Source organism: Pongo abelii, chromosome 1, assembly GCF_028885655.2.
Source record: "Pongo abelii isolate AG06213 chromosome 1, NHGRI_mPonAbe1-v2.0_pri, whole genome shotgun sequence".
Lineage (NCBI taxonomy): Eukaryota > Metazoa > Chordata > Mammalia > Primates > Hominidae > Pongo > Pongo abelii.
The window spans coordinates 7,099,260-7,121,902 of NC_071985.2; the positions used below are offsets into that span (position 1 = coordinate 7,099,260).

Consider the following 22,643-nt stretch of genomic DNA (forward strand, 5'->3'; position numbering starts at 1 on the left):
AAAATATAAAAATTAGCCAGGTGTGGTGGCTTATGCCTGTAGTCCCAGCTACTCGGGAGGTTGAGGCAGGAGAATGGCATGAACCCAGGAGGCAGAGATCATGTCACTGCACTCCAGCCTGGGTGACAGAGCAAGACTCCTTCTCAAAAAAAAAAAAAAAAAAAAGAGAGCAAAGTTGATAGTTATTTGACAGAGTAGTTTTGTCTCTTGAATATGATAATATAAAATTGGGTCTTGGATTTATTATGAATCAACAATAATTTTCTGTAAAATATCAGACAGCAAATATTTTAGGCTTGAGGGCCACACGGTCTTTGTCATATTCAACTCTGCTGTCACAGTGAGAAACGTATGAAATTGAGCCTAATATGAACAAGTAAGTGTGGCTATGTTCCAATAAAACTATTTATGATGACTGATATTTGATTTTTTTTTTTTTTTTTTTTTGAGACAGGGTCTTTCTCTGCAGCCCAGGCTTGAGTGCAGTGGCGTGACCACAGCTCACTGCAGCAGCAAATTGCTGGGCTCAAGTGATCCTCCTGCCTCAGCCTCCCAAAGTGCTGGAGGTGTGAGCCACTGCACCCGGACTGAGTTTCACATAATTTTTACATGTCATGAAATCTTTTTATTTTGTACCAACCATATTAAAATGTGAAAACATTCTAAGCTTCTGAGCTATAAACAATCAGACTGTAGACTTGATTTGGGTCCAGAGACATAGTTGGTTATGTAATATCTGCTCTGTATAAGTTTAAAAATTTTACTTGAGGCAATTGTTATTGCATTTTGCATATTTCACATCAAATTAGAAATTTGAAAAAACAGAAAAACCAGTCCTTACAGCGTATAATTTAGGAAGCCTTGCCCTATGTCTAAGATCTAATGCCACCTCCTTAAAGAGGTGTTCCTGAGCCAATATATCAAAAGCAGGTTCAATCACTGATTAGAAAAGGAGGAGTTTGTTTCTGTTTCTGGTATGATAATGACTTTGTGTCTAGGTCTTAGAATATACGTACGAAAATCTTTTTTAAAAAACAGAGACAGAGTCTTGCTATATTGCCCAGGCTGGTCTCAAACTCCTGGGCTCAAGCGAACTTCTTGCCTCAGACTCCCAAAGTGCTGAGATTACAGATGTGAACAACCACACCCAGCCCATACTAAAATCTTTATGGGTGAAATGTTATGGATTTGCTTCAAAATAATTGGAGAGGAGTAAATTAGTGGGTTGTAGACAGTACAAAATTAGCTACTTATTGAAGACTGTTGAAGATGCATGGTGGATATTTATTATCCTTCTAGAAACTTCTGTGTATGTTTGAAATACTCCATAATAAAAGTTTACAAAATAGACCTGACATGGTGGTGCCTGCCTGTAATTCCAGCCCTTTGGGGAGGCTGAAGTGGGAGGATCACTTGAGGTTACAGTGAGCTATGATTGTGCCACTGCATTCCAGCCTGGGCCACAGAGTGAGACCATGTCTCAAAAAAAAAAAAAAAAAAGAAGAAAAAGAAAAAAGAAAAGTCACAAAATTGGTTCTATTCTCTTCCTTTTCCCCCAACCTATGTTTTGTTTTGTTGTTGTTGTTTGAGATGGAGTCTTGCTCAGTCACCCAATCTCTACTCACTACAACTTCTGCCTCTCAGGTTCCAGTGATTCTCATGCCTCAGCCTCCCAAGTAACTGGGACTAGATGTGTCTGCCACCACGCCCGACTAACTTGTAATTTTAGAGGAGATGAGGTCTCGAACTCCTAACCTTAGGTGATGCGCCCGCCACAGCCTCCCGAAGTGCTGGGATTACAGGCGTGAGGCAAAGCGTCTGGCCTCTGGTTTGTTGTGTTAGTTTTCTTTATCGACTCCATCACAGTTTAAGATGGTTTTGTTTTTTATCTACCTTCCCCCGCACCCGGCCAATTATCCTATTCTTAAAGGAGTCTCTGAACCAAAAAGTTAACAACTATTTCTCTCCTTTAACATTTTTGGACCATCCTGGCTAACACAGTGAAACCCCGTCTCTACTAAAATTACAAAATATTAGCCAGGCGTGGTGGCATGAGCCTGTAATCCCAGCTACTTGGGGGGCTGAGGCAGGAGAATCTCTTGAACGCGGGAGGCGGAGGTTGCAGTGAGCCAAGATCATGCTGCTGCACTCCAGCCTGGGCGACAGAGTAAGACTCTATCTCAAAAAATAAAATAAAATAAATAAAATAAAAAATAAAAATCTTAATAACTGTTCAATCTATGTGACGGTTTACTGAGGCTTCTTGTATATACTATTTTTCTATTACTTAGCATGTTTTAACATGTCATTGAAATATGCCTTTTAATGAGGAAAAGTTTATGTATTAGATTTTCATCTCAGTGAATATAGAATCTCATTTTAAAAGTTTTTATTTGGGGCCGGGCGCCATGGCTCATGCCTGTAATCCCAGCACTTTGGGAGGCTGAGTCGGGTGGATCACCAGAGGTCAGGAGTTTGAGACTAGCCTGGCCAACAAGGTGAAACCCCATCTCTACTAAAAACACAAAAATTAGCCCGGTGTGGTGGTGCGAGTCTGTAATCCCAGCTACTCGGGAGGCTGAGGCAGGAGAATCGCTTGAACCCGAGAGGTGGAGGTTGTAGTGAACCGAGATCATACCACTGCACTCCAGCCTGGGGGACAAAGTGAGGCTGTCTCAAAACAAACAAACAAAAAACAAGTTTTTATTTGGGAGAGACACAGATTCCAGAGAAATATGGTCAATGTTCCATGATCTCATCTAAAAAATAAACTCAGGGCCGGGCGCGGTGGCTCACGCCTGTAAACTCAGCACTTTGGGAGGCTGAGGCAGGTGGATAACCTGAGGTCAGGAGTTCAAGACCAGCCTGGCCAACATGGTGAAACCCCATCTCTACTAAAAATTTAAAAATCAGGGCTCATGCCTCTAATCCCAGCACTTCGGGAGGCCGAGGTGGGTGGATCACAAGGTCAGAAGTTTGAGACCAGCCTGGCCAAGATGGTGAAACCCCGTCTCTACTAAAAATACAAAAATTAGCCAGGTGCAGTGGTGTGCACCTGTAATCCCAGCTACTCAGGAGGCTGAGGCAGGAGAATCGCTTGAACCCAGGAGGCAGAGATTGCAGTGAGCTGAGATCACACCACTGCACTCTAGCCTGGGTGACAGAGCAAGACTCCATCTCAAATAATAATAATAATAATAATAATAAAATTAACTGGGCATGGTGGCAGGCACCTGTAATCCCAGCTACTCGGGAGACTGAGGCAGAAGACTCGCTTGAACCGAGGAGGCAGAGGTTTCAGTGAGCTGAGATCATGCCATTGCATAGCAGCCTGGGCAACAAGAGCAAAAATCTGTCTCAAAAATAAATAAATAAAAATAAAAATAAAAAACTCAGAAAAATGATTCATGCCCTCTGTATCTCATGTTCAATTAAAATTAATACTAACTTTTTTTTATAAAAAGAAATATTTAATGAGATCTAAGAGTTTTATGTTACTTATTGCAGGTTGCTGTTTGAAGAAGACCAAATGAAAGACTACTAGAGATCAAATGCTCCAGTTCCCCACTTCCAAAATCAGGGATCCCCCTTCTCTTTAATTCACTTATTCCATAAAGAGTAACCAGTATTTTCTTTTTCTTTTTTCTTTCTTTTTTTTTGAGATGAAGTTTCACTCTTGTTGCCCAGGCTGACGTGCAATGGCGCAATCTCGGCTCACCGCAACCTCCACCTCCCGGGTTCGAGTGATTCTCCTGCCTCAGCCTCCCAAGTAGCTGAAACTACAGGCATGTGCCACCACACCCGGCTGATTTTGTATTTTTTAGTAGAGACAGGATTTCATCATGTTGGCCAGGCTGGTCTCGAACTCTTGACCTCAGGTGATCTGCCGACCTCAGGTGATCTGCCCACCTCGGCCTCCCAAAGTGCTGGGATTATAGGCGCGAGCCACTGCACCCAGTGTAACCAGTATTTTCACCATGCCAGAGGGGAACAAGATCACTGGAGGGTCTTACATCAACAATGAAATTCCCTGATCAGGAAGTAACACATCACTTCTGCTTACAATACAATGACCAGAACTAGTCACGTGATCTCATCTGGCCTAGTGCTAAGAAATACAATTCTACATGGGTGTGGCGGCTTATACTTGCAATCTCAGCCTTTTGGGAGGCTTAGGCAGAGGATCACTTAAGGCCAGTAGTTTGATGCCAGCCTAGGCAATATATGGAGACCCTGTCTGTACAAGATAAAAAATAAAAAATTAGTTAGGTGCGGTGGTGCATGCCTGTGGTCCTAGCTACTCCGGAGGCTGACGTGGAAGGATTGCTTGAGCCCAGGAGTTCAAGGCTGCAGTGAGCCATGATTGCGCCACAGTACTCCAGCCTCAGCTGAACTTCGCTTTTGTAAAACTGATTGCTGACATCTCTTTTATTTCAGGCACCTAAAATATCTTGGCCCAGCAGTTTCTGCCATTCAAGTGATTTCAGTGGAAAATGTGTGCCTGTGTGAGAAATTTGGGGATGGGGCAGGGGATGAAGGTAGATAGTCTTAAAATGAAACAGAATGATCTAACAGCTGCCTAACTTGGTGTCTATTCACACCACTTAATCTCTTTTATTTAAATAAAAAAATATTTTATTAAGATAAAAGAGGCTGGGCACAGTGGCTCACACCTGTAATCCCAGCACTTTGGGAGGCCAAGGTGGGTGGATCACCTGAGGTCAGGAGTTCAAGACCAGCCTGGCCAACATGGTAAAGCCCCGTCTCTACTAAACATACAAAAAAATTACCCAGGTGTGGGGGCACATGCCTGTGATCCCAGCTACTTGGGAGGCTGAGGCAGGAGAATTGCTTGAACCCGGGAGGTGGAGGTTGCAGTGAGCTGAGATCGTGCCATTGCACTCCAGCCTGGGCGACAAGAGGAGGAAGACTGCATCTCAAAAAAAAAAAAAAAAAAAAAGATAAAAGAAATTAATAATATTAAATACTCTTAATTAAGTACTCCTAATCTAGTATTAAATACTAGAGAGTATTTAATAAACCAAAAGGAAGACAATAAAATTTCCCAGATTCCCACCAGTCAGTATAATTTAGTGATTTATTCATTAAACTATTCATTGAATGTCTACTCTGCAGGAGGCACTGTGCAGGCTGTTAGGGACCTAATTGCAAACAAGAGTCCATGACCTTATAGATTCTATCATTTAAAGCAGGAGTCTGCAAATTATGACGCACAGGTCAAATCCAGCCTGCCACCTCTTTTGGTAAATCTAATGGCTGCTTTTTACACTATAACGGCACAATTGAGTAGTTGCAACAGAGACCACATGGACCCAAAATCCTAAAATATTTACCATTTGGCCTTTTATTGAAAAAGTTTGCCAAACCCTTGTTTAGAGGCAATTGGTCACTAATTTTGTCAGATTATTCTTAGTTATTTAGTAATTCAAGCCATTTTAGGCCAGACACCAGTGGCTCATGCCTTTAATCCCAGCACTTTGGGGGGCCAAGGAGGGTGGATCATTTGAGGCCAGGAGTTTGAGACCAGCCTGGCCAATATGGAGAAACCCCATCTCTGCTAAAAATACAAAAGTTAACATGGCGTGGTGGCATGCACCTGTAGTCCCAGCTACTTGGGAGGCTGAGGCAGGAGAATCGCTTGAACCTGGGAGGCAGAGGTTGCAATGAGCTGAGATATAACACCACTACAGTCCAGCCTAGGTGGCAGAGCAAGACTCTGTCTCAAAATAAATAAATAAATAAATAAATAAAAATAAATAAGCTATTTTAATTTTTTTGTCTAGTTGGCTGTTTATATAAAGAAATATATTTGAGGCTGGGCATGGCGGCTCAACACTTTGGGAGGCTGAGGCAGGTGGATCACTTCAGGTCAGGAGTTCAATACCAGCCTGGCAAACATGGGGAAACTCCATCACTACTAAAAATACAAAAATTAGCCGGGCGTGGTGGCAGGTGCCTGTAATCCCAGCTACTTGGGAGGCTGAGGCAGGAGAATCACTTGAACCCGGGAGGCAGAGGTTGCAGTGAGCCAAGATCACACCATTGCATTCCAGCCTGGACAACAAGAGCGAAACTCTGTGCTGAAAAAAAAAAAAAGAAATACATTTGATTCTTATATTAACCTTGTAGCCAATATCTTTCTTAAATAATCTATTAATTCTAATCATTTTATTTGGATTTTTTGGATATTGTTATATGATCAAGTCATATGCAAATAACAATTTTAATTATTCCCCTCTAATTATTATACTTTTTATTTTTTTATTTATTGCACTAGCTAGGATTATTAACTAGAAATGCTGATAGCCGGTATCTTGTCTCTTTCCTAATCTCAGGCAGAAAGCTTTAATTTGTTTTTCAATTTTTTTAGAGACAGGGTCTCACTGTGTTGCTCAGACTGGAGTATAGTTTTTTATAATGCTATTCACAGGCACATTAATTACCCACTACAGCTTTGAATTCTTGGTCTCAAGTGATCTGCCTCCCAAGTAGCTGGGACTACAGGCATGTGCCAACTCACCTGACTTTTTTTTTTTTTTTGAGACAGGGTCTGTATTTGTCTTCCCAGCTGCAGTGCACTGGCACCCTCAGGCCTCACTGAAACCTTGACTTCCTGGGCTTAAGCGATTCTCCCACTTCAGCCTCCAGAATATCTGGGACTCCAGGCACATGCTATCACTCCTGGCTAATTTTTTAACATTTTAAATTTTTTTGTAGAGACTAGGTCTTACCATATTGCCCAGGGGGTTCTCAAACTCCTGGTTTCAAGCAATCCTCCCACCTCGGCCTCCCAATGTGCTGAAATTACAGGTGTGAGCCACTGTGCCCAACCCTGGCTTATTTTTAAGTACAAAATTTTCATGAAATGCCGTCATGTATGTCCAAGGAATACATATTATTGGAAACATTTTGCTTCTTTTTTTTTTGAGACAGAGTCTCACTCTGTCGCCCAGGCTGGAGTGCAGTGGCGCGATCTCGGCTCACTGCAAGCTCCGCCTCCCGGGTTCACGCCATTCTCCTGCCTCAGCCTTCCGAGTAGATGAGACTACAGGCGCCCGCCACCATGCCCTGATAATTTTTTGTGTTTTTAGTAGAGACGGGCTTTCACCGTGTTAGCCAAGATGGTCTTGATCTCCTGACCTCGTGATCCGCCCGCCTCGGCCTCCCAAAGTGTTGGGATTACAGGCGTGAACCACCACGCCCAGCCCATTTTCCTTCTAAATACTTCTCTGAGTTTTGAAACTGCATATTTTATAATCTAATCTTTGTACTTTACATATTATAGAATGCTGAATATGTAGAGGTTATTCTAGGTACATCTGCATGACAGAATTAAATTAGCCCTCCAGAAGTAGTTTATAGTTTGGTTAGAAGACATTGACATAGGCCGGGTGCAGTGGCTCATGCCTGTAATCCTAGCACTTTGGGACGCCAAGGCGGGCGATCACCTGAGGTCAGGAGCTCAAGACCAGCCTGGCCAAAGTGGCGAAACCCCGTCTCTACTAAAAATACAAGTATTAGCTGGGCGTGGTGGCAGGCGCCTGTAATCTCAGCTACTCGGGAGGCTGAGGCAGGAGAATCACATGAACCTGGGAGGCGGAGGTTGCAGTGAGTTTAGATTGAGCCATTGCATTCAAGCCTGGGTGACAGAGCAAGACCCTGTCTCAAAAATAAGTAAATAAATAAAAAGAAGACATTGACACACAGGGAAGAGCACAGGCAAAGGTGGAGTGATAGGCTTGGCACCTTTTGGCACAGAAAGGAACTGGGAGAAGTATAATCTGGGCCCGGAGAGGCAACAGGAACAGATCTTCTGGGGCTGAAAGCCATGGTCAGGATTTGAGATTTTATGAGGGCAATGGAGAAGCTGGAGAATGGCATGACACAATTTGCATTTTAAAAACTTTCTCTGGTTGGCTTATTTTACTTTTTATTTTTTAGAAATGGGGTCTTACTCTGTTGCCCAGGCTCAAGTGCAGTGGCCCAGTCACAGCTCACTGCAACCTAGACCTCCCAGCCTCAAGTGATCCTCCTACCTCAGCCTCCAGAGTAGCTAGGACTGCAGGTGCACACCACACCACGCCGGGCTAATTTTTTTTTATTTTTTAAGACAGAGTCTCGCTGTGTCGCCCAGGCTGGAGTGCAGTGGCATGATCTCAGCTCACTGCCAGCTCTGCCTCCCGGGTTCACGTCATTCTCCTGCCTCAGCCTCCTGAGTAGCTGGGACTACAGGCACCTGCCACCACTCCCGGCTAATTTTATTGCATTTTTAGTAGAGACAGGGTTTCACCGTGTTAGCCAGGATGGTCTTGATCTCCTGACCTCGTGATCCGCCTGCCTCAGCCTCCCAAAGTGCTGGGATTACAGGCGTGAGCCACCACTAATTTTTAAAAAATATTTTGTAGGCCAGGCGAGGTGGCTCATGCCTGTAATCCCAGCATTTTGGGAGGCCAAGTTGGGCCTGTCACCTGAGGTTGGGAGTTTGAGACCAGCCTGGCCAACATGGTGAAACCCCGTCTCTACTAAAATAATACAAAGATTAGCTGGCTGTGGTGGCACATGCCTGTAATCCCTGCTACTTGGGAGGCTGAGGCAGGAGAATTGTGAACCTGGGAGGCAGAGGTTTCAGTGAGCTGAGATTGTGCCACTGCACTCCAGCCTGGGCGACAGAGTCAGATTGTCTCAAAAAAAAAAAAAAAAAAAAAAATTAGCCATGTGTGGTGGTGGATGTTTGTAATCCCAGCTACAAGGGAGGCTGAGGCAGGAGAATTGCTTGAACCTGGGAGGCAGAGTTTGCAGTGAGCTGAGATCGTGCCAGTGCACTCCAGTCTGGGAGACAAGAGCAAAACTCTGTCTCAAAAAGAAAAAAAATTAAATTAATTAAAAAAAATTTTCGTTAAGATGGGGTTGCCCTATGTTGCCCAGGCTGCTCTCAGAACTTCTGGGCTCAAGCAATTCTCCCTTCACCTCTCAAAGTGCTAGGATTCAATCTTCAGCTTTCTGGAAGGGTTCACCTCAAGACCCCTTAATTTATCTACCAGCCAATGTTACCAGTCACTTCCTGGCCACCCCAGCCCCTCACCTCACAGTTAATCTCAACATCATGACACAGTCCAGTAAGATTCACCTTTCACTTTGAACATGTCGAAATTTATTGAAAGTTTCTCAGGGATGAAGAGGAGGGGCTTACACTATACATCACAACAAAAACGAAATTTTTGAGTATTCTCTCCCCTGCCCCCGACTCCAATGTTCCATCACATACATCCATGGCCCAAAATGTTTTCAAATTAAAAAATTGAAAACCTCCACCTTGCTCCTCACCATGCTGTCTTTCATCCCCACCCTTAGTCCTTGCCCTCTGTGTCCCTTTATCCCTTTATGCAGGAGTAATCTTAGCCTCTTGTAATCTAATTTTTCCTGTCATGTTGAATGTTCGGGTGGAGAAGGGGAGTGGAAGTTACAAGGAAGAAGGGACAAAGGTGTGTTGGGGAAGACTTATCTGATAATATATTTGCAGTAGTTTAGAAAAAAAGAGAGTGAGCTGGGCTGGGTGGCTCATGCCTGTAATGCCAGCACTTTGGGAGTCCGAAGTGGGCGGATCACCTGAGATCAGGAGGTTGAGACCAGCCTGGCCAACATGGCGAAACCCTGTCTCTACTAAAAATACAAAAATTAGCTGGGTGTGGTGGTGCGCACCTGAAATCCCAGCTACTCAGGAGGCTGAGGCAGGAGAATTGCCTCATCCCAGGAGGTGGAGGTTGCAATGAGCCAAGATCGTGCCACTGCACTCCAGCCTGGGCCACAGAGTGAGACTCAGTCTCAAAAAAAAAAAAGAAAAAAAAAAAAGAAGGTCGGGTGTGGTAGCTCACGCCTGTAATCCCAGCGTTTTGGGAGGCCGTGAGGCGGGTGGATCACCTGAGGTCAGGAGTTCAAGGCCAGCCTGGTCAACATGGCGAAACCCCGTCTCTACAAAAAATACAAATATTAGCCATGTGTGACGGCAGGTGCCTGTAATCCCAGCTACTCAGGAGGCTGAGGCAGGAGAATCGCTTGAACCCAGGAGGCAGAGGTTGCAGTGAGCTGAGATGGTGCCACTGCACTCCAGCATGGGTGACAGAGCAAGACTCAAGAAAGCTACTTTTGATACCTTGAGGCAACCCAGATGAGACTCCACTTGAAATTTATAAGCATGAACTTGAGTGCCTTTGTCCACAGCTCCTGCGTGTTCAGATGGGTTCTGATGGAATAGCACTCCCCTCGGCCTCCAACGTCCTCCATCAGGCCTGTCCCCACCTGGATCCTGTAGGGCAGACAGAGGCCCAGCTCACCCTTCTCAGCCTCTTCCTTGAACTGCTGCATGCAGTCCAGGAAGGCCACCATCGCGCGGTCATACTTGTTATCGAGGAAAACATCCTGCCCCCCATAACAGAACAACGGCAGCTCAGTGCGGTCATCTGTTAAAGACTTCAGATACGAATGGTTTCCGCAGGGGATGAGTCGATACCTCTGAAACTGCAGTCCAATTGTATTGGCCAGGGCAAGCAGCAGCAAAGCCGCCTGTCCCCAGGCAGTGTTAATCTCATTCCAGCCCACACGGACAGTAGGGAGGCGGCCCAACCTGAAGTTATTGATGACGCCCAAGGGGCCCTCCACGCAGATCTCAAATGTGGCGGTGAAACAGTTGATTTCCTCCAGCCGGTCCATCTGGACCCTGGCATATTGCAGCTGGTTCTCCACGTTCCCCAGCTGGTCAAGCAGTTCCAGCTGCTGCCACTTCAAGGCACTGTAGTCCCTGTAGTACTGCCTCTCCTGCTGGTCCAGCTCCGCAGCCTCTGCCTGGGCTGCCTCGAGATCCGCCGCTGCTCTTGCATTGTTCCTGTCCACATCCTCCAGCTCCTGCACCAGCCTGGCCTCCTCCAGCTTCAGGTCCCGCAGCTCCGCCCACAGCGCCGCCGGCTCGTCCTCGCTGGTCGCCAGCTCCCCGGTCTCCAGGCAGCGTTGGTAGTTCTGACTCTCAGCTTCTGTGAGAGCGAGCTGGATGTCCAGGTGCTCTAAAAGACTGTCGGTGCATTCTTCACACAGGGGATGGTCCACAACTTCTTGGCCAGAGACTATGTCAAAAATGTCACCAGCTGCCTTCTGGATGCTACCGAGCATGTGCATGGCGCCAAGCTCCCCGAGCAGGGTGAAGATGTTGGCATGGTCCTTGGACACACTGCCGTCGCCTGGAAGGGGTCTGCTAGAGGCACCGTCCTGTTGCTCCCCAGCGTCTGTCACCTCCCTGGTGGTGGCCCCGGGCTCCCGGGTGTCTCCGGGCTCAGCCTGCCCGGAGGTGGGCGCCGGGGCTGCAGGGAGGCTCCCAGACTCCGAGGAGCAGCTCAGCTTCAGGGCCTGGTGGCAGCGCTGGCACAGGAAGCGGATGGAAGACATGGCTGAGGGCCTGACTCCCGCCTTGAGTCTAAGTTTCCTCTGGCTCCCAGTTACTTATCATTTTGTACCTTTTCAGGTCTTTCTAGAAGAGCGATTCTTTTAAAATGCACATGTCATCTTATCACTCTCCTACTGAAAACCCTACAATGGTACCCTCCCTCGGTACCTGTAGACCTCCTTCAGCTCCTCACAGACCAGGGATTATTTCCAAGGAAAATCTGATCATCTCCTCTTCCTCCTGTACCACGTCCAACGCACGCCTTAAGAGTAATCTTGCTAAAACTAAAATCTCATCATGGCACTGCCCTCCTTAAAATGTTTAACACCCTTATCTAACCTTAAGATCGAGTCCAATCAGCTTTGGCCCAGGGCGTTGGCTCGCGCCTGTAATCCCGGTACATTGGGCGGCCGAGGCGGAAGGATCGCTCGAGGCCAGTAGTCCCAGAATACCCTGGGCTACACAGGCAGACCCCTTCTCTACAAAAAGTGAAAAAATTAGCCAGGTGGGGTGGCCGCTTACAGTCCCAGCTACTTAAAAGGGTGAGGTGGGAGGATCGCTTCAGAGCTTGAGGTTGCAGTGAGCTATGGTCCACTACACTCCTGCCTGGGCAACAGAGTGAGACCCTGTCTCCAACCCCGACCCTCTCATCCCCATGCCCCTTTTACACACACACACACACACACACACACACACACACACACACACACACAGATTTTTTAAAAAAGAAAAGTTCAGGCTGGGCGCGGTGGCTCACGCCTGTAATCCCAGCACTTTGGGAGGCCGAAGTGGGTGGATCACCTGAAGTCAGGAGTTTGAGACCATCCTGGCCAACAGGATGAAACCCCGTCTCTACTAAAAATACAAAAATTAGTCGGGCATGGTGACCGGTGCTTGTAATCCCAGCTACTCAGGAGGCTGAGGCAGGAGAATCGCTGGAACCCAGGAGGTGGAGGTTGCAGTGAGCCGAGATCACACCACTTTACTCCAGCCTAGGTGACAGAGAGAAATTCCGTCTCAAAAAAAAAAAAGGGAAAGTTCAATCATTTTAACCTAACACCAAGGCCGGGGCCCATTTTTCTGGCTTCTTCTCTGCCCATTTCCTGCTCTCCTGAGCCGTGGGCTCCTCTGTGTTACTAGCTACATGCATGCTAGTTACATTTCGGTTCTTCCAGCACGTAACATTGTTCCCTCTAACTGGAACACTCTTCCTTCACCTCTCCCCCTGGCCAAGTCACTCATCCTCTAGGGCTGATTAATTGCTAAATCCACAGTGAACAGTAGATTATTGTTTTATGTTTTTTGAACGATTGATCTGTCTCCTAATCAACTGTGGTTGCCTCTCATGTTTGGCGCACTTGGAGGTTCTAGGGAATAATGAAGGACCTGAAAAGGGGTAGGGGCTCTGCAGTCAACTGCTAGAGGATGCTTCTGTTATTGATTCAGGAGTCTGCAGTCAACTGCTAGAAGATGCTTCTGTTATTGATTCAGGAATATTTCAGAGAGGCCATTTTCTCCAAGAAACTTCCCTGGCCCCCAATTTAAGGCTGTCTGCTCTTGTGACAAACTTTTTATTTATTTATTTTTTTTTCCAGATGGAGTCTCTCTGTCAGCCAGGCTGGGGTGCAGAGGCACAATCTCAGCTCACGGTAACCTTCGTGTCCAGGGTTCAAGTGATTGTCGTATCTCAGCCTCCTGAGTAGCTGGGACTAACCGCGTGTAATACCCCGCCCGGCAAATTTTTGTATTTTTAGTAGAGCTGGGCTTTTGCCATGTTGCCCAGGCTGGTTGAACTGTTGCCCTCAAGTGATCCTCCTCCCTTGGCCTCCCAAAGTGCTGGGATTACAGGCATGAGCCACTGCACACCTGGCCACAGTTAACTTTCATTTTTGTTTTGTTTTGTTTTTGTTTTTGTTTTTGGTGGAGTCTCCCTCTGTCACCCAGGCTGGAGTGCAGTGGTGCAATTATAGGCTCACTGCAAACTCCACTTTGGGGTTCAAGTGATTCTCCTGCCTCAGCCTCCCAAATATCTGGGACTACAGGCACATGCCACCATGACTGGCTAATTTTTGTATTTTCAGTAGAGACGGGGTTTCACCATGTTGGCCAGGCTGGTCTCGAACTCCTGGCCTCAAATGTTCTGCCCACCTTGGCATCCCAGAGTGCTGGGATTACAGGTGTGAACCACCGCACCCAGCCCCTGGGGTCCCAGTTGGAAGGGATCCTCACAGAATCTGTCTTTCCTCACCCTGACACTTCTCTCTACAGGGTCGAGGAGCAGCAGAATGAGGCTGAAACTGCTTTCAATGCCATGGTCAGTTCTGAGTCCTGACTCATTCTCCGGAAGTAGAATGGCAAAGTAAATTCGCTGGTAATGGCTATGCCTTATTTTAATTATGCTTTCGTGAAAACCAAACAAAAATGGAGCCACATGGCTTTTGAGCTGGAGTCAGCCCAGAGGGACAATGCCACAGGCTAAGGGAATATAGTGGGGAAGGAAAGTGGGAATTCTTTCTGACCCTAAGTTATCCAACTGAATAATGCCTCCAGGATACTCCAAAATCTATGTGTAGAGTCCTTCTCGAAGAAGGGAATCAGTGGAGCTGAATGAAGAGTTGCTCTCAGTTGGAAAGGAAATCCCTTCTTATTTCTGGAGAGTTCCCCCTTCAGTTCCTGCCTTCTCACGAGATCGGGTGCACTCAGGGTGGTATGGCCATAGACATCAATTCCTGCCTTCTGTTTCCAAGATCTCATATTTTTTCTTTTTTTGACGGAGTTTCCCTCTTGCTGTCCAGGCTGGAGTGCAGTGGTGCAATCTCAGCTCACTGCAAACTCCGCCTGCTGGGTTCAAGCGATTCTCCTGTGTCAGCCTCCTGAGTAGCTGGGATTACAGGTATGCACCACCACACCCAGCTAATTTTGGTATTTTTTGTAGAGACAGGGTTTCACCATGTTGGCCAGGCTGGTCTCGAACTCCTGACCTCAGGTGATCCACCCCCACCCTCAGCCTCCTAAAGTGCTGGGATTACAGGCATAAGCCACCGCGCCCAGCCCAAGATCTCATTCTTGATGGGTTGGGGGAGTCAAGAGGGAGAATCCTATGGATTGAAGTGTATGTGGGCCAGGGTTTTTGTGCACTACTGTGTTGCCAGCACTTAGGTGAATTATCTTGACCCTCAACTCTCCTTCCAAACTTTACTTATTCCCTTGGGTTCATTTGCCACAAAACCCTGGGAGGGATTTGTCTATACTCACTGTCTCCAATTCCTCTGTGCACATTTCCTCTTTTTTTTTTTTTTTTTTTTTTTTTTTTTGTTTTGAGATGGAGTCTCACTTTGTCCCGCAGGCTGGAGTGCAGTGGCGTAATCTTGGTTCACTGCAACCTCCACCTCCCGGGTCCAAGTGATTCTTCTGCCTCAGCCTCCTCAGTAGCTGGAATTACAGGTGCACGCCACCACACCTGGCTAATTTTTGTATTTTTAGTAGAGATGGGGTTTCACCATGTTGGCCAGGCTGGTCTCGAACTCTTGACCTCATGATCTGCCCACCTCGGCCTCCCAAGGTGCTGGGATTGCAGGTGTGAGCCACTGGGCTCGGCCTTCTTTTCTTTTTTTTTAATGAGGCAAGAATGGCAACCATTTACAATGTTTAAGAATGAAAAGCCAGCCGGGTGCGGTGGCTCACGCCAGTAATCCCAGCACTTTGGGAGGCCGATGGGCCGGGGGGGGGGCGGGTGCCGGAACACGAGGTCAGGAGATCGAGACCATCCTGACTAACACAGTGAAACCCCGTCTCTATTAAAAAAATACAAAAAATTAGCTGGGCGTCGTGGCGGGCGCCTGTAATCCCAGCTACTTCGGAGGCTGAGGCAGGAGAATGGTGTGAACCCAGGAGGCAGAGCTGGCAGTGAGCCAAGACCATGCCACTGCACTCCAGCCTGGGTGACAGAGTGAGATTCTGTCTCAAAAAAAAAAAAAAAAAAAAAAAGAAAGAAAAGTCGATTAAGACAAGGACTGAGCTTGGGCAACATGGTGAAACCCTGTCTCTACAAAAAATACAACAACAAACATATTAGCTGGGTGTGGTGGCACAGACCTGTAGTCCCAGCTACTTGCAAGGCTGAGGTAGGAGGACTGCTTGAGCCCGGAGGTCAAGACTGCCTTGAGGTGAGGTGGAATCGTGCCACTGCACTCTGGCCTGCGTCATAGAGCGAGACCCTGTCTCAAAATAAAGTCTCAGAAAAGAGAAGGGAGGGGAGGGGAGGGGAGACATTCTTATTTGGATTCCAGAGAATAGCTGCTTCAGATTCTTCTAGATCTCTGAGCTTCCATTTTGACCCACTGGCTCTCCCTCCTTATCTGGCCAAGAGATTATGCATTTAAAAAAACTCTCAAATCGATTTTTTTAATTTATTGATTTAAACAGGGTCTTGTCTCTGTTACGCAGTGTCACCCACGCTGGAGTGCAGCGGCACACTTATAGTTCACTGCAACCTAAAACTCCTGGGCTCAAGTAATCCTCCTGATTCAGCCCCCTGAGTAGCTAAGACTATAGGTGCATGCCACCACACCTGGCTAATTAAATTTTTTCTTTTTTTGTAGAGATGGGGGTCTCACTTTGTTGCCCAGGGTGATCTCAAACTCCTAGGCTCAAGCAACTCTCCCACCTTGGCCTCCTCAAGCACTGGGATTACAGATGTAAGCCGTCACACCCAGCCCCCCAAAAATCTAGTTTTGATATGAACAATTGTTTTTGTTTTTGTTTTGACAAGGTGTCGCTCTGTTGCCCAGGCTGGAGTGCAGTGGCGTGATCTTGGCTCATTGCAGCCTTGACCTCCAGGGCTCAAGTGATTCTCCCCACTCAGTTTCTTAGTAGCTGGGATTACAGGTGGGCCACCACACCCAGCTACTTTTTGTATTTTCAGTAGAGACAGGGTTTCACTGTTGCCCAGGCTGGAACAATTGTCTTTTTCTGAAGCTTGCAAAATGTGAATAAAAGCTTCCATTAAAAAGTCAGGCTACGTTGTTTGCAGTTTAGGCATAAAAAATTAAATAACATTTAAAAATAATAAATAAATAAGGTAATTCAAGCCTGTGTACTCCCATGCTCATAGTAGTATTATTCAACAATATCTGGCCAGGCGCCGTGGCTCATGCCTATAATCCCAGCACTTTGGGAAGCCGAGGTGGGTGGATCACCTGAGGTCAGGAGTTCGAGACCAGCCTGACCAATATGATGAAACCCCATCTCTACTAAAAATACAAAAATCAGCTGGGTGTGGTGGCATGCACCTGTAATCCCAGCTACTCAGGAGGCTGAGACAGGAAAATCGCTTGAACCTGGGAGGTGGAGGTTGCAGTGAGCTGAGATCATGCCATTGCACTCCAGCCTGGGCAACAAAAGCGAAACTCTGTCTCAAAAAAGAAACAAACAAACAAACAAAAACACAGTATCTTAAACATGGAAGCAACCCACGTACCCATCAATGCATGAATGGATCAATAATAGGTAGTGGATGAATCTGGTGGACCTTATGCTAAGTGAAGTATGCCAGTCACAAAAAGACAAATACTGTCTCATTCCGCTTATATGAGGTACCTCATCAAATTCACAGAGACAGAAAGCAGGACAGAAGTTTCCAGGAGCTGGGGTGAAGGGAGGGTGGGAGTTAATGTTTAATGGGTACAGAGTTGAAGTTTGGGAAGATGAAGAGTTCTGGGGACAGATAGTGGGGTGGCTGCACAACAATGTGAAGGCACTTAATGCCACGGAACTGCACACTTAAAAATGGTTACAGTGGTACATTTTATGTATACTACAATTTTTTTTAGAGATGGGGTCTCACTATGTTGCCCAGGCTGGCCTCAAACTCCTGGGCTCAAGTGAACTTCCTGCCTCCGACTGCCAAAGTCAGCTTTCCAAAGTGCTGGGATTATAGGTGGGAGGCACCGTGCCCAGCCAATGTATATCATACAACGATTTTTATTTATTTGTTTATTTAATTTTTGAGACAGAGTCTCGCTCTGTCACCCAGGCTGGAGTACAGTGGCGTGATCTCAGCCTACTGCAACCTCTGCCTCCCGAGTGCAAGTAATTCTCCTCAGTCAGCCTCCCAAGTAGCTGGGACCACAGGCGTGCACCACCACACCCGGCTTATTTTTGTATTTTTAGTAAAGACAGGGTTTCACTATGTTGGTGAGGCTGGTCTCAAACTCCTGACCTCAGGTGATCCGCCCACCTCAGCCTCCCAAAGTGCTGAGATGACAGGTGTGAGACACTGCACCTGGCCTCATACAACAATTTTTAAAAACCTCTAGGCTCCCCTGGCTTTTGGGCCTCAGAGTATCCCCTATTTCTTTTACAAACCTTTGCAGACTTTGCCTGTGGCTTCACAGAGTTCAGTGTGAGAGATGTCAGGTATCTGAGGAAGAGCTTCTTCTGCTGCAGAGGCCAGAAACCTAGGCCAGACATGCCTCACACAGCTTGGGAAGACAATGCTCCTAAAAACAGAGATGCTCAGCTTTGTGGTTCATGTTTAAAAAAGTCAGAAAGGAGGCCCGGTGCAGTGGCTCATGCCTGTAATCCCAGAACTTTGGGAGGCCGAGGCGGGTGGATCACCTGAGTTCAGGAGTTAGAGACTAGCCTGGCCAACATGGTGAAACCCCGTCTCCACTAAAAATACAAAAATTAGCTAGGCATGGTGGCAGGAGCCTGTAATCGCAGCTACTCAGGAGGTTGAGGCACGAGAATCACTTGAGCCCGGGAGGTGGAGGTTGCTGTGAGCCAAGCTCACGCCATTGCACTCCAGCCTGGGAGACAGAGCGAGACTCCATCTCAAAAAAAAAAAAAAAAAAAAAAGTGAAAAAGGAATGTCAAGCATTGTTTTATTTTGTTTGGTTTCAGGCTAACCAGGTATCCTTTCAGATTCTCTTTGCCAAAAGACTGTAGATGAGTTAATTGGATCAAGCTGGAATGAGAGTATTTTTTCAAGGCTCAAACTGTCAAAAGAGCCAAGATTCTGACTTTTTGTCCCAACTCAGCTGCTGATGTAGGAAGTCATTTAAGCTCACAGTCTGCTTAGTTAGTCTCTGTGAAATGGGTTTAATGCTAGCAATTAGGTGTTGCTCATAGTAAGAAACGTGGGCAAGGCCACATACACGTTGCCTCCTCAGTATTTGGCAGAGTGGGTGGCGTAAAGTAAGTGTTCAGTAAATGATTGATTGATTCCACATGCCATGACTAATGCTTAGAAGCACTCAGCCTAAAGGCATGGAGCTCCCTCCTCTTCCCAGAGCACTCATTTCTAGCTAATACCATGCCATAAAAATAAAATATAAATTTACAACAGAGCTAACTTAGGGAAATTATACACATAAAACAAATACGATCTATTTGCAAAAGGATTCACAGAATTTCTACAGAGGGATCTTTGATTAGTATGTATTCCAGATCATTAACTATTTATAATCAATGTTGAAATGTTGGGAGTTAATGCCAGTTGAAGGTCAGAAGCTTCTTGCAAGCCAATCAAACCTGTGAAGGTTGACACCACTTTCTTTTCTTTTTTTTTGAGATGGAGTCTCACTCTGTCGCCCAGGCTGGAGTGCAGTGGTGCAATCTCGGCTCACTGCAAGCTCCGCCTCCTGGGTTCACACCATTCTCCTGCCTCAGCCTCCCGAGTAGCTGGGACTACAGGTGCCCACCACCACGCCCGGCTAATTTTTTGTATTTTTAGTAGAGACAAGGTTTCACCGTGTTAGCCAGGATGGTCTTGATCTCCTGAGCTCGTGATCCGCCCACCTCGGCCTCCCAAAGTGCTGGGATTACAGGCATGAGCTGCCGCGCCCAGCCCTGGGTTGACACCACTTTCACCAATGCACTTGCACGTGTGTCCCTTGATATCAGCAGATGGTACTTGTCATATGTCCACCCACCTGCTGGATTGTGTGCCTTTTTTTTTTTTTATTAAAAACATTTTTTTTAGAGATAGGGTCTTGCCCTGTCACCCAGGCTGGAGTGCAGTGTCATGATCGGAGTTTACTGAGGACTTGAACTCCTGGGCTCAAGCTATCCTCCCACCTCTGCCTCCCAAAGCACTGGGATTACAGCTGTGAGCCACTCTATCTAGCCTGTGCACCTCTTGAGGACATTGTTGAAAACCATCTTGCATCCTCCACATCTATTTCATTCTTTCTTTTTTTTCCCTTCCTTCCTATGGAGGGGCTTCTAGGCACCATGACTGCACTCAAAAAATTAGCCGGGAGTGGTGGTGCACACCTGTAATCCCAGCTACTCGGGAGGCTGAGGCAGGAGAATCGCTTGAACCCAGGAGGCAGAGGTTGTGGTGAGCCGAGATCGTGCCATTGCACTCCAGCATGAGCAACAGGAGCGAAACTCCATCTCACAAAAAAAAAAAAAAAAAAAAAAACAACTAACACAGGAACAGAAAACCAAAACACTGCATGTTCTCACTCATAAGTGGGAGGTGAACAACGAGAACACAGGGACACAGGGAGGGGAAGAACACACACCAGGCCTGTTGGGGGGTTGGGGGCAAGGGGAGGGAACTTACAGGACATGTCAATAGGTGCAGCAAACCACCATGGCACACGTATACCTATGTAATACTTTCTGTACATGTATCCCGGAACTTAAAGTAAAATAAAATATAAAAAAAAAGAAGTTGGTGATTGATGCCATACTCGATCGACAAAGTCACAGTGAGCCTAGCCAACAGAGACCAGGGTGGACTAGAACAGCAGGAAGCCATGTGGTCCTGGGGCTTGTTAGAGTTAGCACGAAGGTGGAAAGTGTGTGGACATCACCAGGTCTCAGGGCACAAGGCCAAGTGAGGTGCTGCAAAGGAAAGTGAGGCAAGGGTCTGGAATAAGGAATTCAGGAATGGATCTGAGAATGGTGAGGAAGCTGAGGGAGGTGAATCCAGGCACTTAGACTGTCATTAAAGCAAAGATATGGGCTGGCAACAGAGTTGGCTTATGGTCATTACTATTCATTTATTAAATTCTACTGTAGGCATTGGGGAAGGAGTGGAGGCTAACATCTGTTAAGCACCTAACATAACATGTTCCCGGCCTTAATGTTACAATTGTATTATTAAGCACATGTTCACCCTTCCTTCCCTCTACATGGGAACGTATTTTGGACAATGGACTAGGCTGAGGTGACAGCATGCTAGTTCCAAGGCCACCTTTCATCTAGTCCTCTTGTCCTGCTGTATTCCATGAGAGTATCATACTCCGTGTAGCAGCTGCTCCTTCAGCCTCATTCCCCAAATGAGAAGACACCTACAGCCCGGCCCAGCGCAGCCAATGCCAGCCTGCAAAACTGAGAAATAAATGCTTGGATCATAAACCACTAAAACCGAGGGTTATTATCACAGCAAAGGCTGACTAATAGATACAATTACCTTACATATATTTTCTCATTTTAATTTTGAAACAGGCAAAAGGATATCAGAATGCTGAATATCAGGAACTCTCAGGTTCTAGGATTTGAACCCATGTATATTTGACATTGAAAGTTTTGTGCTTTCTATGAGAACATGACAACTCTTGGATTTGATGAGTAAAACAAAAGTTGACAGAATAAAACAGTGACCTTAGAGAAATGCTAACTGAGTATTACTGGGGTAGCCCTAGGTACATGATTCTTGGCCGGGCGCATGGCTCATGCCTGTAATCCCAGCACTTTGGGAGGCTGAGGCAGGTGGATCACCTGATGTCAGGAGTTTGAGACCAGCCTGGCCAACAGTGAACCCCCGTCTCTACTAAAAATACACAAAATTAGCCAGGCGTTGTGGTGCACGCCTGTAGTCCCAGCTACTCGGGAGGCTGAGGCAGGAGAATTGCTTGAACCCGAGAGGCAGAGGTGGCAGTGAGCCGAGATCGAGATACTGCACTCCAGCCTGGGTGACAGAGCAAAACTCTGTCTCCAAAAAAAAAAAAAAAAAAAAAAATTATCAGACCCTCCTGCTGAACAGATCTCATAATAGGAATTCTACATCAACAAATCAGCCTCAGATGCCCCCAGGATGCAAATGGTCAGCTGCTGAGAGCTCCTTCTTTCCCTATGTACTTTCACATACATAGTGTAGTTAGTGACAGACCAGCATCCCAGAGTGAAGATGATCAGGCTGCTGCCAATAGCTTTGGTGAGAGTAAAAACAACTATGACCTTGTCTCACACTCCTGCACTCGTCTGCCAGAAAGCCCTGGCTCCTGTCCTTTCATGAGTCAACCTTGCAGGTGTTTGTGTGGGACCCTCGGGGATGAAAAATGATGCTCTGGCATGGAGAAGCACTGCAGGGCTTACTAATCCCTTAACACCGGAAAGTAGGAAAGGGAAAAACAGCTAACGGGATGGAAAGACAGTTTGCGAATTGGTTTGGGAAGGACAGCAGACCTTCATGGAGTCAGCCAGAAAAGGTAGTTCAAATATATTTTTTCAAAGATCCTGAGTAATTTTTCGGTTTTTCATATTTACCGCATCAGGGTCAGCCTGGACCCTTGAGCAGTGGAACATGGCCCTGGAGCCTCCTGAGAAACTTCTCTGATAGGTCAGGGAGCGAAGGAAGGGTCAGCCTCTACCAGTGCCCTGCTGCTCTGGTGCCTTGAGAATTCACCCAGCCTGGACCAGTCACACAGGTTGGTAGGCTCAGAATGTTTGTTCTTAGCTGTGCAAAATTCGGGAGTTTCTTCTCCTCTCTAGAACATATGGAGATCTCTCTTTGAGTCTGTTTCTTCCTTTTCCTGGAAAGCTCTTCAAGCACAATTGGCTCTTTCTCACCCTTCAGGCCCCAGCTGAAACTTCACTTGCTTGAGGGGGCTTTAACCGACGATTCTGTGTAAGTGGGTCTTCTGAGGTACCCTCTGTTAGAGTACCTTTACCAAACTAGTCACCATCTGTCGCTAGTTGTTGTTCAGCTGTTTATCATCTGTCTTTCCATTAGGATGTGAGCTCTGTCAAGCCAGGGACTGCATTTGTCTTATTCATTGCTCAGGCCTTTATGCCTGGCCCCTTATGAGCTTGACAATGAGTGACTTGAATGAATACATGTGAATGAATGAATGCGTGCCTCCTTGTATCAACTCTGAAAGGCAAGTATAATTTTGCTATTAACTGCTGAAATCCGTCTAGACTTTTCTTTTAAAATGTTGCTTTAATTGTATCA

At 46.5% G+C, this 22,643-nt stretch overlaps 1 protein-coding gene across 1 annotated transcript; it reads right to left on the reverse strand.

The window, feature by feature from the left end:
* Positions 1-10,158: 10,158 nt before the first annotated feature.
* Positions 10,159-11,454, reverse strand: BECN2 (beclin 2). Its single transcript, XM_002809250.2, has one exon. The coding sequence runs from the start codon at positions 11,452-11,454 to the stop codon at positions 10,159-10,161; it is 1,296 nt and encodes a 431-aa protein (XP_002809296.2).
* Positions 11,455-22,643: the final 11,189 nt, after the last annotated feature.